We start from the raw sequence: 12,905 nt of genomic DNA, 5'->3' as shown, positions 1-12,905 counted from the left end.
AAATCTAAAGGCAAGGATATGGACGCGGTAAGGATCCACCGTTCGTGTCTTCCCAGAGATTGGTGCAGGCAATTCGGGTATAAACCTGTAAATCCTTTTCCCAAAACAACACACCCTATAGTATGCATCCTGAGAGCATCTCCAACAGGCGTGTGATTTTAGGGTCACGCTGGAAAAATTGTGTTTTTTGTATGCGCAGTCTTTCAGGGTGCTCCAGCGGACGCGCAAAAAATGTGCGCGCGGCATAGTTGGTTCAGCGCGTGGAGCAAAACGGCATCGCGCATCGCTTATTTTGTGCGCCCGCGACCCATTTCCGCCACCCTCTCCGGCCGTCCCGCCTTCGCCCCGCCCGCGCCGCTGCCGGCGAAATTCAACCGATGAAAGGCCGCGCCGACGTCCCCCCAACCCCTCCCTACACTTGCGACCTCTTGGTTGGGTGATTTTGGACTTGGTTGAATGATGATGTGGCATGATTGTTGATGTGCCATGCAATTGAACTATGCTATGTCTTTATTTTACATATTTGTTTAATGTTTGAAACATCATCATATTGTTAAAATGGACATGTAAAATCTTATTTGAAGCACCGGCTACTAGCGCGCGCGTTGTAAGTTAACGCGCCTGCTGGAGCTACTCGCGCGCGCCATATTTTACAGCGGCCGTTGTAGCCAGTGTTGTGCCACGCGCAAAAAGTAGCTATTTCCACACCCAGAAAAGGTTAGCGCACCCCGCGGTTGCGCGTCTATTGGAGATGCTCTGACATCTCCCCCTCCCCCACGCACACGCGCGCACACACCCACACACACCTATTAACCCGAACCCACCTCCATCTGCTATAGCACGGCAAGCCGCGTCATCGCTGGCTACATCTCATTCCTGGCTTGGCCTAGCCGGCCGGGGGTCCCCGCACCTCGTGGCCACTGACTGCACAGCTCCCATCTCGGCCTTCGTGCTGCACCTCGCCTCCTCCTTACTTCTCCCATGAAATTAACTGAGCCAAATTGAAAAATCAGGCAACGTACATACAGCTATTGACTTTCAATACTGCCCCCTACAAGTTAACAATTTGTTCACCACATGACACATGTGGTAAGCAATTTAAACAACTCAAAAAAAGTTAACAATTTGTTCGCTCTTTAAACCTCATTGGGGTGTCGTTGTCTTTTGTTCCATATGGCTATATCGCAATGGTGTGTGGTTTTTGATATGGAAAAACTGAACTCTCGTCTATTTATGTTTCTCTCCTATAACGGTTTGGCAGCGGTCATGTTTTTTGCAAAAAACTAGGAGCACAAGGTCACATCACGATGAGCCAAGATGTTGGAATAATGGCTAGTGGTTAACCTATTTTCTTCATGAATTTGCCATTCCTCAGATAACTGAAATCCTTTTTCGTGTCAGTCTATTTTTCCTAGCTAGTGCCCGGGGCTGAGACAAGGACACCGCGGTGTCCGCGAGTAGGCGGTTCACCCTGGTTTGGGAGACGGTTCTACAGAAGGAAGAAGATAAATGGTGAAAGGAGGATAGCTGTCGAATTTACATGGAATGGCTCAGACATAATGGATTGAAAGATGAAACCGCCTCCCTTTGTTTCACTCAGTCCGGCCTATTATTCTTTTTAAACCGAGAGGCTACGTAAATAAACACTAGAGTAAATTCCAGTTTTTACCACCTACTTTGATATGTTTGACACTCATTACCCCCTTTAAAAGCATTTCATCCGGATTATCCCATTCAGCCAAAGTTTTGCCCTTTTTCATCCATTTTAAAGTTTTTTAGGTTACGGAATTTATTTATTTTTTTGGAAAAGGAGGACATACCCCCAGCCTCTGCGGATAGTTCATCTAGCAGTTCTTTTGTTGTAAAAGCGTCCTAAAGCTACATGTCCACTTGCAGCACCCGGAAGCAAATCTAATGAAGAAGAGTGAGGTGGAGTAAATCTCAGCATAAGATGGAGCTGCTTATTGATTACATCGACACGCACGCAAGTAAACCGAGACACAGAGTTGCCATGGACAAATTCCGAACGTTCGGGATCATTTCACAAACTACTATTGTTCGCAGCGGTCGGGGACGAACCCAACCATGTCCGCATGAACGTCGTACACCACCTCCGTCGTCTCCTGTGCCAAGGTGCCGATGACCGCCGCGACCCCGGCCGGGTAGACAGCCCATGCCGGTGCGGCAAACGCGAGGCACCCTGCCGAGAAGACGTAGTCGCGGTCCTCGAAGTACATCATCTGCCGGATGCCGAGCTCCAGGCTCGCGCCGCTATCGAACGTGAGCGTCACGGGCGGCACGTCGATCTTCCTCAGGCCGGTGAAGTTGTAGCACGTTTCGAGGAAACCCATCGGCGGCGCCACCGGATACTGCGCCATCTGCTCCTTGAACTGGTCGCGGAGGGCCGCGTAGGTCTCCGGCATCAGGTAGGTGAAGGTGGTGCGCAGCGCCATGAGCGCGTCGCCGGCGGGGACCGGGATGACCGGCCTACCGGTGCCTAGGCTTAACCCCGCGAGCCGGACGAAGTACGAGTTGGGAAGGGCCGCGTTGCTCCGTAGCGGGGTGTAGCTCACCTTGCGTCCTGGGCCTGGCAGGGGTGCGCCGATGGAGAGGAAGCCCCGGTCGGCCCTAAAAGTCGGCAGGCAGTAGGAGAAGGCCGCCGTGTCCGGAGACGAAGGGGCTCGGGACGGCAGTGAGTGGCTGTCCCGGCCGACATCGAGAAGGCCGGATGAGCGGTCAGCCGTTCTGCCGCCCATCTCCATGCAGTTGGCCCTGAAGTTATCCACGGTGGTCGGCGTGGACGGCGAGAACGTGAGGGTGTCTGTCACGACGGTGACACTCGATATCACAGCGCCGTTCTTGGCCACGGTGGTGCTGGCGCAGCCCCGTCCGGAGCAGGCTTCCAGCGGGCAGTCCGGCGAGCCGCACGGGACATAGGCAACGGAGGAGGAGCGGGACGGGTCGAAGGCGCCTGGCTTGCAATGGAGGAGCGTGGCTCCGCCCGCCCCGGCGTCGAACCCCACTGTGAGGTTCTGCGCCGGAGTGCCGTACCCGACGACGACGTGGTACTCGGACTCGGACGTGCCCGGGAGAGTGACGAGGGGACTGCGAGGTCTGCGGGTGACGGGGAGGGAGTTGGGTGGCGGTGCGTGCTGTGCTTTGTAGGCCTCGTACCGGGCCTGGAAGGAAATACCGGTGTCGAACTCGAACGTGAGCGTGACGGGAGCCAGGAGAAGAAGAAGCAGCAGGCGCAGCAAGTGCACGGAGGAAATCATGGCTGGAGTCACAATTGCTTCTGTAAGCTGCTGCCGGCCCATATATACACACACACATATAGGCCCCGCGAGCTCTTAATTTTCATTATATTGTAGAGTGCGGTGGTGAACTGATGGTGATTGATTGTCTCGTCCCTCGTCTCGTGCATATGGAGTCTGGAGAATATGATGATCGGGATTAACGCCAGAGCTTTGCTGGTAAAGAGGAAACAGAGGCACTTGGCAAATGGCAACTCTCCGTCTCTCCGGCCCAAAAAGAAATATCAACACCATGCATGGTGTCGTCGTCATTCTTGGAGTTGTCGATCGTTCATGTCGCCATTCCGGTGGCGGCAACGGTGGTCTGTCCATGGAGAACCGACGATGGATGCCCAAAGGAGATGGTTCGTGTTTTTAGGCATAGCACGAAGCTTCGCTTCAATTTATTCATATATGCATTACATCAGATAGGTGGTGGATGATGTTCATTGTTGCTGATGTAGATGTAGTTCATTTCAATGGGTGTTTCGGAGCTCGCCTTTTCTCTAATCATATACTCCCTGCATCTCAAAATAAGTGTCTCAAATAAAGTTGAGACATTTATTTTAAGATGGAGGAAGTATCATTTTATGTGTGTGCACTGATGTTGATTGTGTGTATCCTAATCATCTAGAAGCGGAGTGTATACTCATCATGTTTGTATTCCCTTAATGTGGTAATATGAGCCAATAAACACTGTTTATCAGAAAATAATTGAAAACAACCAAGTGAGGTAGGTGATCGAGTAACAAAATCTAGCCAAGTTGACTACTGCAATGGTTGACGTAGCGCAAAAAGATGTGACAATGGATGCCGAGAAGGCTGGTGTTTTAGATATAACATGGTGCTAAGCTTTATTTATACACATCGAATACATAAACTAAGGGATCACATGATAACAATAACAAAGACCACAGGGTTAGGAAGGGGAGGGGAGAGTAGATTGAACTAGTCCACAACAGTTTCGACCACAAGTAGGCCCACTAGCTCTATCGTCGCGTTCAATGCCTCAGTCGGTCAAGAGATCACCCGGAGTGCTCCTAATCTTCACCTCTAGGGAGTAGGGAGGGACAGGAGGCAAATTGCTAGAAGCCCGTAGCAGCCACGTAAAACTTGCAACAACAAAGTAGAGGACATCTAACTTGTTTTTGCAGGGCATGTTGTGATGTGATATGGTCAAGACATGATGTGATATACGTTATTGTATGATATGATCATGTTTTGCAAAATACATACGGCTCTGAATGTGGCAGACCCGTTGACTAAAACTCTATCACAAGCAAAACACGAACACACCTTAGTACTCTTTGGGTGTTAATCACATGGCGATGTGAACTAGATTATTGACTCTAGTAAACCCTTTGGGTATTGGTCACATGATGATGTGAACTATTGGTGTTAATCACATGGCGATGTGAACTAGATTATTGACTCTAGTGCAGGTGGGAGACTGAAGGAAATATGCCCTAGAGGCAATAATAAAGTTCTTATTTTATATTTCCTTATTCATGATAAATGTTTATTATTCATGCTAGAATTGTATTGATCGGAAACCTAAATACATGTGTGAATACATAGACAAACATTGTTTCCCTATTGAGCCTCTACTTGACTAGCTCGTTGATCAAAGATGGTTAAGGTTTCCTAACCATGAACATGAGTTGTCATTTGATAATGGGATCACATCATTAGGAGAATGATGTGATGGACAAGACCCATCCGTTAGCTTAGCATAATGATCGTTCAAGTTTTATTGCTATTGCTTTCTTCATGTCAAATGCATATTCCTTCGACTATGAGATTATGCAACTCCCAGATACCGGATGAATGCCTTGTGTGCTATCAAACGTCACAACGTAACTGGGTGATTTTAAAGATGCTCTATAGGTATCTCCGAAGGTGTTTGTTGAGTTAGCATAGATCGAGATTAGGATTTTGTCACTCCGAGTATTGGAGAGGTATCTCTGGGCCCTCTCGGTAATACACATCATAAGAAGCCTTGCAAGAAAAGTGACTAATGAGTTAGTTACAGGATGATGTATTACGGAACGAGTAAAGAGACTTGCCGGTAACGAGATTGAACTAGGTATGAAGATACCGACGATCGAATCTCGGGCAAGTAACATACCGACAGACAAAGGAAATTACGTATGTTTTCATAAAGGTTCAACCGATAAAAGATCTTCGTGGAATATGTAGGAATCAATATGGGCATCCAGGTTCCGCTATTGGTTATTGACCCGAGAGGTGTCTCGGTCATGACTACATAATTCCCGAACCCGCAGGGTCGCACGCTTAACGTTTGTTAACGCTAGAGTAGTATTGGGATATTTGATGCGTGGTAACCAAATGTTGTTCGGAGTCCTGGATGAGATCCCGGACGTCACGAGGAGTCTCTGAATGGTCGAGAGGTAAAGATTCATATATGGGAATTCATATTTTGGGTTCCGAAAAAAGATGCAATTTTTTTGTATTGTACCGGGAAGCTTCTAGAAGGTTCCGGAGGATTCTGAGGGATCCGGAAGTCCACAAGTGGTTCCACCACGACCCAAGGGCTAGCATGGGCTACAGGAGGCGCCCTGGCCTTATTGGGCGAGGCGCACCAAGTCCTCAAAAGCCCATGTGGCTAGGGAAGGCAAAAAATGAAGGAGTCCTAGTAGGAATAGGATTGGACTTGGAGTCCAAGTCCTCTCCCCCTTAGCTGCGCCCTAGGGCTTGGAGGGGCTGTTTGCCACGCCCCTCCACCTATATATAGAGGGGAGGGGGTGCCCCAAGAGAACACACCAAGCCATTGGCGCCCCTCTCTCCTGTTACTCCGTAGTTCCACCGCCTCGTCCCGGCGACGCTTAGCGAAGCGCTATCGGTGTTCCACCACCACTATCACCACCATGCCGTTGTGTTGGTTGTGATCCCATCTACTTCTCCTCTCCCGTCTGCTGTATCAAGAAGGAGGAGACGTCATCGAGCCGCACATGTGCTAAACCGGAGGTGTCGTCTGTTCGGCACTAGATTTGTTGGATCGTGATCGGATCGCGAAGAGTACGACTACATCAACCGCGTGATAAACGCTTCCGCTTAACGGTCTACGAGGGTATGTAGACACTCTCTCCCCTCTCGTTGCTATGCATCTCCTAGATAGATCTTACGTGAGCGTAGGAAATTTTTGAAATTGTATGCTACGTTTCCCAACAGGAGGGGTAGGAGGCAAATTGCCGCAAGCACTACTATATAAGCCGCTAACCACTGAGATGAACCATTCACACATCATATATGTTTATCTTGAAACATATTATTTACATGTAATAGATTTTAAAAATACCAACAATACCAATTTTAAAAGGAAACAATTCATATATTGCAGAAAATTGGAACTTTATGTACCTTAATATGAATGCTCATATATTTGAAATGTTTCATATCATGTTCTAAAATTTTCATGAATATGACAAAAATATGTATACTTTCAATAGTAGAAATATTTAACAACATAGTTCTAAATTTAAAAATAGTTGTTCATGCACATCTAAATATATGCTCTTGCTACTTGTAAGGAAATGTTTGTGTATTACAAAATTAGTAATATGAATTTGTGGACGCACTTTTCCCACAAATTGGAGACAAACTAGGGGTGGGGGCTTTGCGGGAGTCCAAACAGCAGCAAGGTAGGGCTCCGACACCCCCCGACCCACTGCATCCCCCCTCTTGGTCCCATTTTCTTCCGATCCGCCCCTTCTATCCCTTGCTTTGCATCCTCGGTCTCTTCCTCCGACGCCGTCGCTGCACCTCTTCGGCCGCCACACATGCATTGCCGGACCTCCGCAACCAGCACCGACGCACCCGCTCGCCTTTTACGGTGGTGTAGTCCACCCAGGACTCGTCCATAGCCAGGTACACTCCTCCTCCCCTGTGGACTATGTCCATGGCGGACACTACGCCCGGCAGCTGGTGTTCGGTCAAATGTCATTGAGCTAATTTTCGAATGTCATGTCGTTATTTTTATAGGGCGAAGGATCTCGGGGTACTCGAGCATGAAAAATGAGTTGTTGTGCAATGCATGGTTGGCCGTATGAACGGATTTCGTAGGCATGCACAGAGTGGGGCTCTTCCGGCAACGCGTGCATGATTCGTTTCACGTCCGAAAGCACATTGTGCCCTACGATATGCACATTATCCAACAACGAAATATGATGTCGTTATCGTATCCATGGTATTGCCATCCAGACCACCGCCATCAAGTCTTGTGACACGGTTGCTTTGCTGGGGGCAAGGTGCCCACTGCGCGCGGCAGGGGAGAAGATCGTAAGCTTTACTTCTTGCTCAACTTGCAACTTGTCGATTGAATCATTCATTCACTGGTTGTTGCCCTACACATTGTGTAGTCCGTACGTGCTACTATGATGTACCATAGGACAGATGGGCGACCATTGTTTAGGTACATACACTGTTGGATGAAGCTGAAGGGGCGGTAGGTGTGGGATGACATGATCCATTCATGAAAAACTTGTTGATCATCTGGTTAATCTAGTTCAATTTGAACTATTGTTGTACTAGACTTAATTTCGTGTGATGTATGAATGATTTGTGCTATTTTATATCCGAACTTTGATGAATTCCGTTGGCTTTGCATGAATTTCGTTCAGTCTATTGAAATGTGGTTTGAATTGTATGTGGGCAGCGTTGGATTGCCGCTCCGCATCCGTGCCCGTGAACTGACCCCCCTGTCCGCGAACAGATGCCGAAGGAAATTTACGGGTCAGCGTTGGAGATGCCCTAAGAGCGTTTACATCACTACTTTAGTGATCTAAATGCTTTTATATTTTATTTTATTTGCAAGGGGAGTAGAAAAGAAGAGAAGACTCGCTCTGTCCTCAGATTTTAGCCAGGTCCTCTAGTTATTGTTGATCGAACTAGCACCAGGAGACCATGAACATCTAATCGATGTCTATATTGCAGCTGTGCTACGTCATCTTTTCTTGCAAAGTTATGATGGTGAAAATGGCGTCACACAAAATAAAGTCTCACATAATCGTCTCGGTGTGACTGTTGTGGTCGATCGGTTGACACACGTTCTGGTCGCACAGATTGTCAGCTGTAGATATGACACAGAGGAGTTTTTAACGCCTCTGTTTCTTCTGGTAATTTCCCTGCAACTTCGGCACAGGCGGGCGTTAATCCCTATCATGCGACTTTTCCATAGGCACAAGTCTTGTTTCATTCTTATCGACTGTTCTGTTTGTAGCTTTCGGCTGAAGGAGGAAAACATAAAACAAGGGAGATGCCATGCACAAGGATAAGAAGATGCCATGAGCTCACGACAACACTCTACAGAGGAGAAATTAACAAGTTTATGCTTGCAATCGAACCCTATGTGTATATATATGGCAGTACATCCTGATTGTATTGTGTACTACTACGATACAGCTTGCATAGAGAGGAGCAATGGCTTCATCAGCAACTCCCTCTGTGCACTTTTACCTGCTGATTCTGCTTGTTGTTCTTCTTGCTCCTCGTCTCGGCGGCTCCTCCCAGTACACCGGCTACACCCGTGGCGGCAAGCATTTCGTTCTCCGTTCATCCGGCGCACAACGTCCACCACCAGCACCGACGTCCTGCTCTACCATTTCTTTATTTGGTGAAGACCTTGACTGCGTGAATCCCATATGGTCTTTAACCAGACCTAGTACTCCATACTGAATATGAAATGAAACTTTGCATGTATTGCCTGTCATTATGCATAATATATATATTACATTTCTTCATGCCTAGACAGTATAACATTCTTATGTTCCCCGGTGTTGACTAACTTGTCTATATTTTAGGTGGCGGCGGTGGAATAGCAAGACCAGATAGTTCATTTATTTCTTCCGGTAAGGACAAGAGAATGTATAACATTCTTCAAATGGAATTTTCTCTCAAACTGCTACTCAATTTTACGACATATCTAGCTCCACGATCAACTTTGTTTCAACAACTTCTTTTCTCCTTCAAAGTTGCCACCTAATATTTTCCGAAGTTGTCAGGCATGGTTACAGAAGTGACCACATGGCAACTTTGATATCATCACAACTGCAACTTCAATAATCCTGCAACTTCAATAATCCTGGGACGATAACTTCAGAGTTCGGGAAAAAGTTCTTTTTCAAACAAGTTGACTTCCTTGGTTAACTTAGTCTTCCTATTACCCCGCAAAAGAAAAACTTAGTCTTGCTATTTATCATTGATTTGTGGTGCAGACCCTGGCAGCTTGGGACATTATTTTTACATCTGGCTTTTTTGACGTCTTCAATCTAAAATAAGACATGTCAACTAACATATGTATATTTCTCCAGGAGATGGCGGAGGAATAGCAAGAAAGTTGCCCGTACTCCATCGACTAAGCCCATGCTCTCCCCTCAACACGTCTACGCTCGCTCTTCGTGGCTTTCTCCGACGTAGTGGCAGCTTAGGTCGTCCACACTCACGCCTACTTAACTCCGGTGCGACCATCCCAACCACGGGCATTCCCTTCCCGACTCTCCCGGGTGCTTCCGAGTTCCACATTGTCGTCGGCTACGGCACTCCGGCGCAGAAGCTCGCCGTGTCATTTGATACCACACTGGGAGCCACGTTTATCCGGTGCAAGACACGTGCGGATGACGCCATCGGCAAGGCATTCCACCCTTCTCGGTCTTCCTCCATTGTCCAAGTCTCATGCGGCTCGCCAGAGTGCCCGTTGAAGTCCTGCTCCGGACCTAGCTGCACGGTCACTGAGAGCAAGGATGGCTCCATGGTTTTCAATGCCACCGCCGTGATGGACACACTCACACTCTCGCAAGAGACACAGGAAAACATCAGGGCCATATGCTTGGAGATGGGCAGCGAAACATCTGAGAGCTTATCCGGCATTGTCGATCTCAGTTGGGACAACCACTCATTGGCATCTCGAGCTCCTTCGTCTCCGGACACAGTGGCCTTCTCCTACTGCCTGCCCTCTACTATTGTTGCCCAGGGCTTCCTCTCCATTGGCGCACCCCGGCCAGAACGCTCCCGCCACTTCGTTGTCTACACCCCCTTATGGACCAACACTCTACTCCCAAACATGTACATTGTCCGGCTCACCAAACTAGATGTTAGCGGGGTGGATGTCAAGATCCCGTATGCACCGCACGCCGGCAACGCGATGTTCGTGCTCGACACCACGTTCACCTACCTGAAGCCGGAGACCTATACGATTCTCCATGAGCAGTTCAAGTCGCAAATGACGGAGTACCGTGTTGCGCCGTCGATGGGCGACCTCGACACCTGCTACAACTTCACTGGTCTGACAAGAATGAGTATGCCATCCATCACACTATGGTTCGAAGGATGGGCATATATTGTCCCCGGCATGGAACAAATGATGTATTTTGGGCGTCGGGGAGATATCTTCTCCGTTGGGTGCCTCGCATTTGCTGCGGCATCGGACTTACCACCGGGGATCACTGCGGTCATCGGCACCCTGCTGCAGGAGAGGACAGAGGTGGTGTATGACGTTCATGGAGGGAAGATGGGGTTTTCCCATAAACAATGCTGGTGAAATCATTGACTAAATATTTGCACCTCGTTTATTTTACCCTGAAGGCTGGAATGCAGCAGCTATTTACGTTTCAAAAAGGAAAAGAAACGAGGAGATCTGTAACTTTACACTACAAAGTTTACCACCAACCGCTTTCTGAGTGATGTCCTATTTTATCGTGAATGCAGAGTCCAGGATGTTGAGCTAGGATTCCTAAAAAGATTCTTCACTTTTACATTTCACAAAACATACGTGATGATCTCTCTGAAAAGTTTTCGCCATGATGTATCACATGTGTATTCTCATTTCACCTATCCTCAATTGAAAAAACCTCATAAATGTCGTTGTAGGATACAAAGTATCAATCTGGAACAAAGCCTCAAACCTGTAGTTTAAAAACCCAGACCAGTGACCGAACCGGTGAAGCCATCGGATCAGGTTTTTATCGGACAGATCGCGGTTCATTGTGTGATTTTTTAGGATAAAAAATATATTTATATTAGTTTTATTTTATTTGAAAAGGTAGGAGAGATGGTTTGTTTGCCCATAGTATAAGCCTTTTTTAGAAGCCGTAGTATAACCTTCAAGCTACGACATGTTTCCGTGTGACACATGTTTTCCAATCCGCACTAATGTATGCTCCCATCACTCGTTCAAACGCTCCGGCTTTTTTTTCCGGGTTTTGCACGAAAACAGGGCAATTTGATCCGGTCAGTCTGGTCCGCTCAGGGGTGATCTATAGAGATAAAGAAAGCACGTGGGCAGTGATGCAGATGGACGTGTCCGTGTCGTCTGCATAGCGAAAATTACACTAATTCTCATTACTTTAATAATCATTTTAGTTTAAATTCCCTGTTTGCGGACAGTTGCAGACATGCAAATGTTGTCCGCTTGCATCCCCACGCGAGGATCGTTGGTTCTGGTTTTTTAAAACTATGTCCAAACCCAGCGAACGAGCGGACATGCAAGTGCAAGGTGCACATTTGTTTCAAACACAGCTAGACATATCCTGCAAACGCCTGGGCCAACCCCAAATAGCCAACTAGCTAGCGGTGAGGGCTTTCCAGTGGATGCGAGCCAAGTAAAATTTTACATTTTTCACTTGACTTTTGCTCCTTTTTTTTTGCATTTGGAAAGGGGATGTGGCACCCAGATATTAGAGTGAGCGTGTAGGCCGGAGATGTCAAGTAAGTGCACAATGAGGAGGCCATCCAAGATATGCTACCATGAGATAAGGGCTCGAGGTGTACACCCTAGATTTTGATAAATAACGTAATGAACTACCAAATTTGTCTCGAGGTGGAGGTGTTTCCAATGGGTGCTATCATGGACTTACTTTTTTGGACCCGTTCGGGAGATTGAATATTGTCAAAAATTCCAATCGGTGAAAGGACGAACTTAGCGAGAACAACACGACCGGATAGGGGAAGATTCTTACCCTTCCATCCCCTAAAAGATATGCCACCACTGTCAGTAAGAGGCGGAAAGTGCACCTTCAAAAGCTTTATGAACCCCAAATATTTATATGGAAAGGTAACTTGGGCTGCGAGGTGGTTCAACATCTCCTGGATGTTGAGATCCTTGTATTTGATTGAGAATAGTCTGCCTTGTCAATATTTGTGAGAAAACCACCAGCCTCACCAAAATAGTTAATGTTTGCCACAATTGCCCATCACTACATGTTTAGCGTAAATGGACTCATCTTTCGTATATAAGGACAACCTACATAATTCATTCCCAAGAATGAAAAGACTTCAGAATGTCAGACTCAACCACCCTCAAGAAGAGATTTTATAGCGGCTTGATGACCATGATGAAAAATAGGGGGAACAATAGGTATCCCTGCTGAAATCCTTGAGAATGATCGAAGGCAATGCTAGGTTAGCCATTCAAGAGCACCCTAGATGACAATGATGCAAATAGAAGACTAAGCCAATCTCTAAAATCTCGCATGAACCCCTGGGTAGCCATGACCTCGAGGAGAGAAGGCCAACTAATCAGGTTGAACACTTTGAAAATGTCAAGCTTGATGAACAACTTAAGGATTTCATTGCAATGAAGATTTACACACATGTTCT

At 47.2% G+C, this 12,905-nt stretch overlaps 2 protein-coding genes across 2 annotated transcripts; one reads left to right on the top strand and one right to left on the bottom strand.

Moving 5' to 3' along the window:
- Positions 1–2,051: 2,051 nt before the first annotated feature.
- On the bottom strand, positions 2,052–3,275 carry LOC109760586 (aspartyl protease family protein At5g10770-like). Its single transcript, XM_020319395.2, has one exon. The coding sequence runs from the start codon at positions 3,273–3,275 to the stop codon at positions 2,052–2,054; it is 1,224 nt and encodes a 407-aa protein (XP_020174984.2).
- A 5,457-nt stretch (positions 3,276–8,732) lies between these two features.
- On the top strand, positions 8,733–10,848 carry LOC120975475 (aspartyl protease family protein At5g10770-like). The gene is made up of 3 exons (XM_040402062.2): positions 8,733–8,925; positions 9,113–9,160; positions 9,623–10,848. Exons 1-3 carry the CDS (start codon positions 8,733–8,735, stop codon positions 10,846–10,848), a joined length of 1,467 nt encoding a protein of 488 aa, XP_040257996.2.
- Positions 10,849–12,905: the final 2,057 nt, after the last annotated feature.

The sequence above is a fragment of the Aegilops tauschii genome, chromosome 3 (genome assembly GCF_002575655.3).
Source record: "Aegilops tauschii subsp. strangulata cultivar AL8/78 chromosome 3, Aet v6.0, whole genome shotgun sequence".
In the NCBI taxonomy this organism is placed as follows: domain Eukaryota; kingdom Viridiplantae; phylum Streptophyta; class Magnoliopsida; order Poales; family Poaceae; genus Aegilops; species Aegilops tauschii.
The sequence above is the reverse complement of the archived record's forward strand: the minus strand, read 5'-3'. Positions and strand labels throughout refer to the sequence as shown.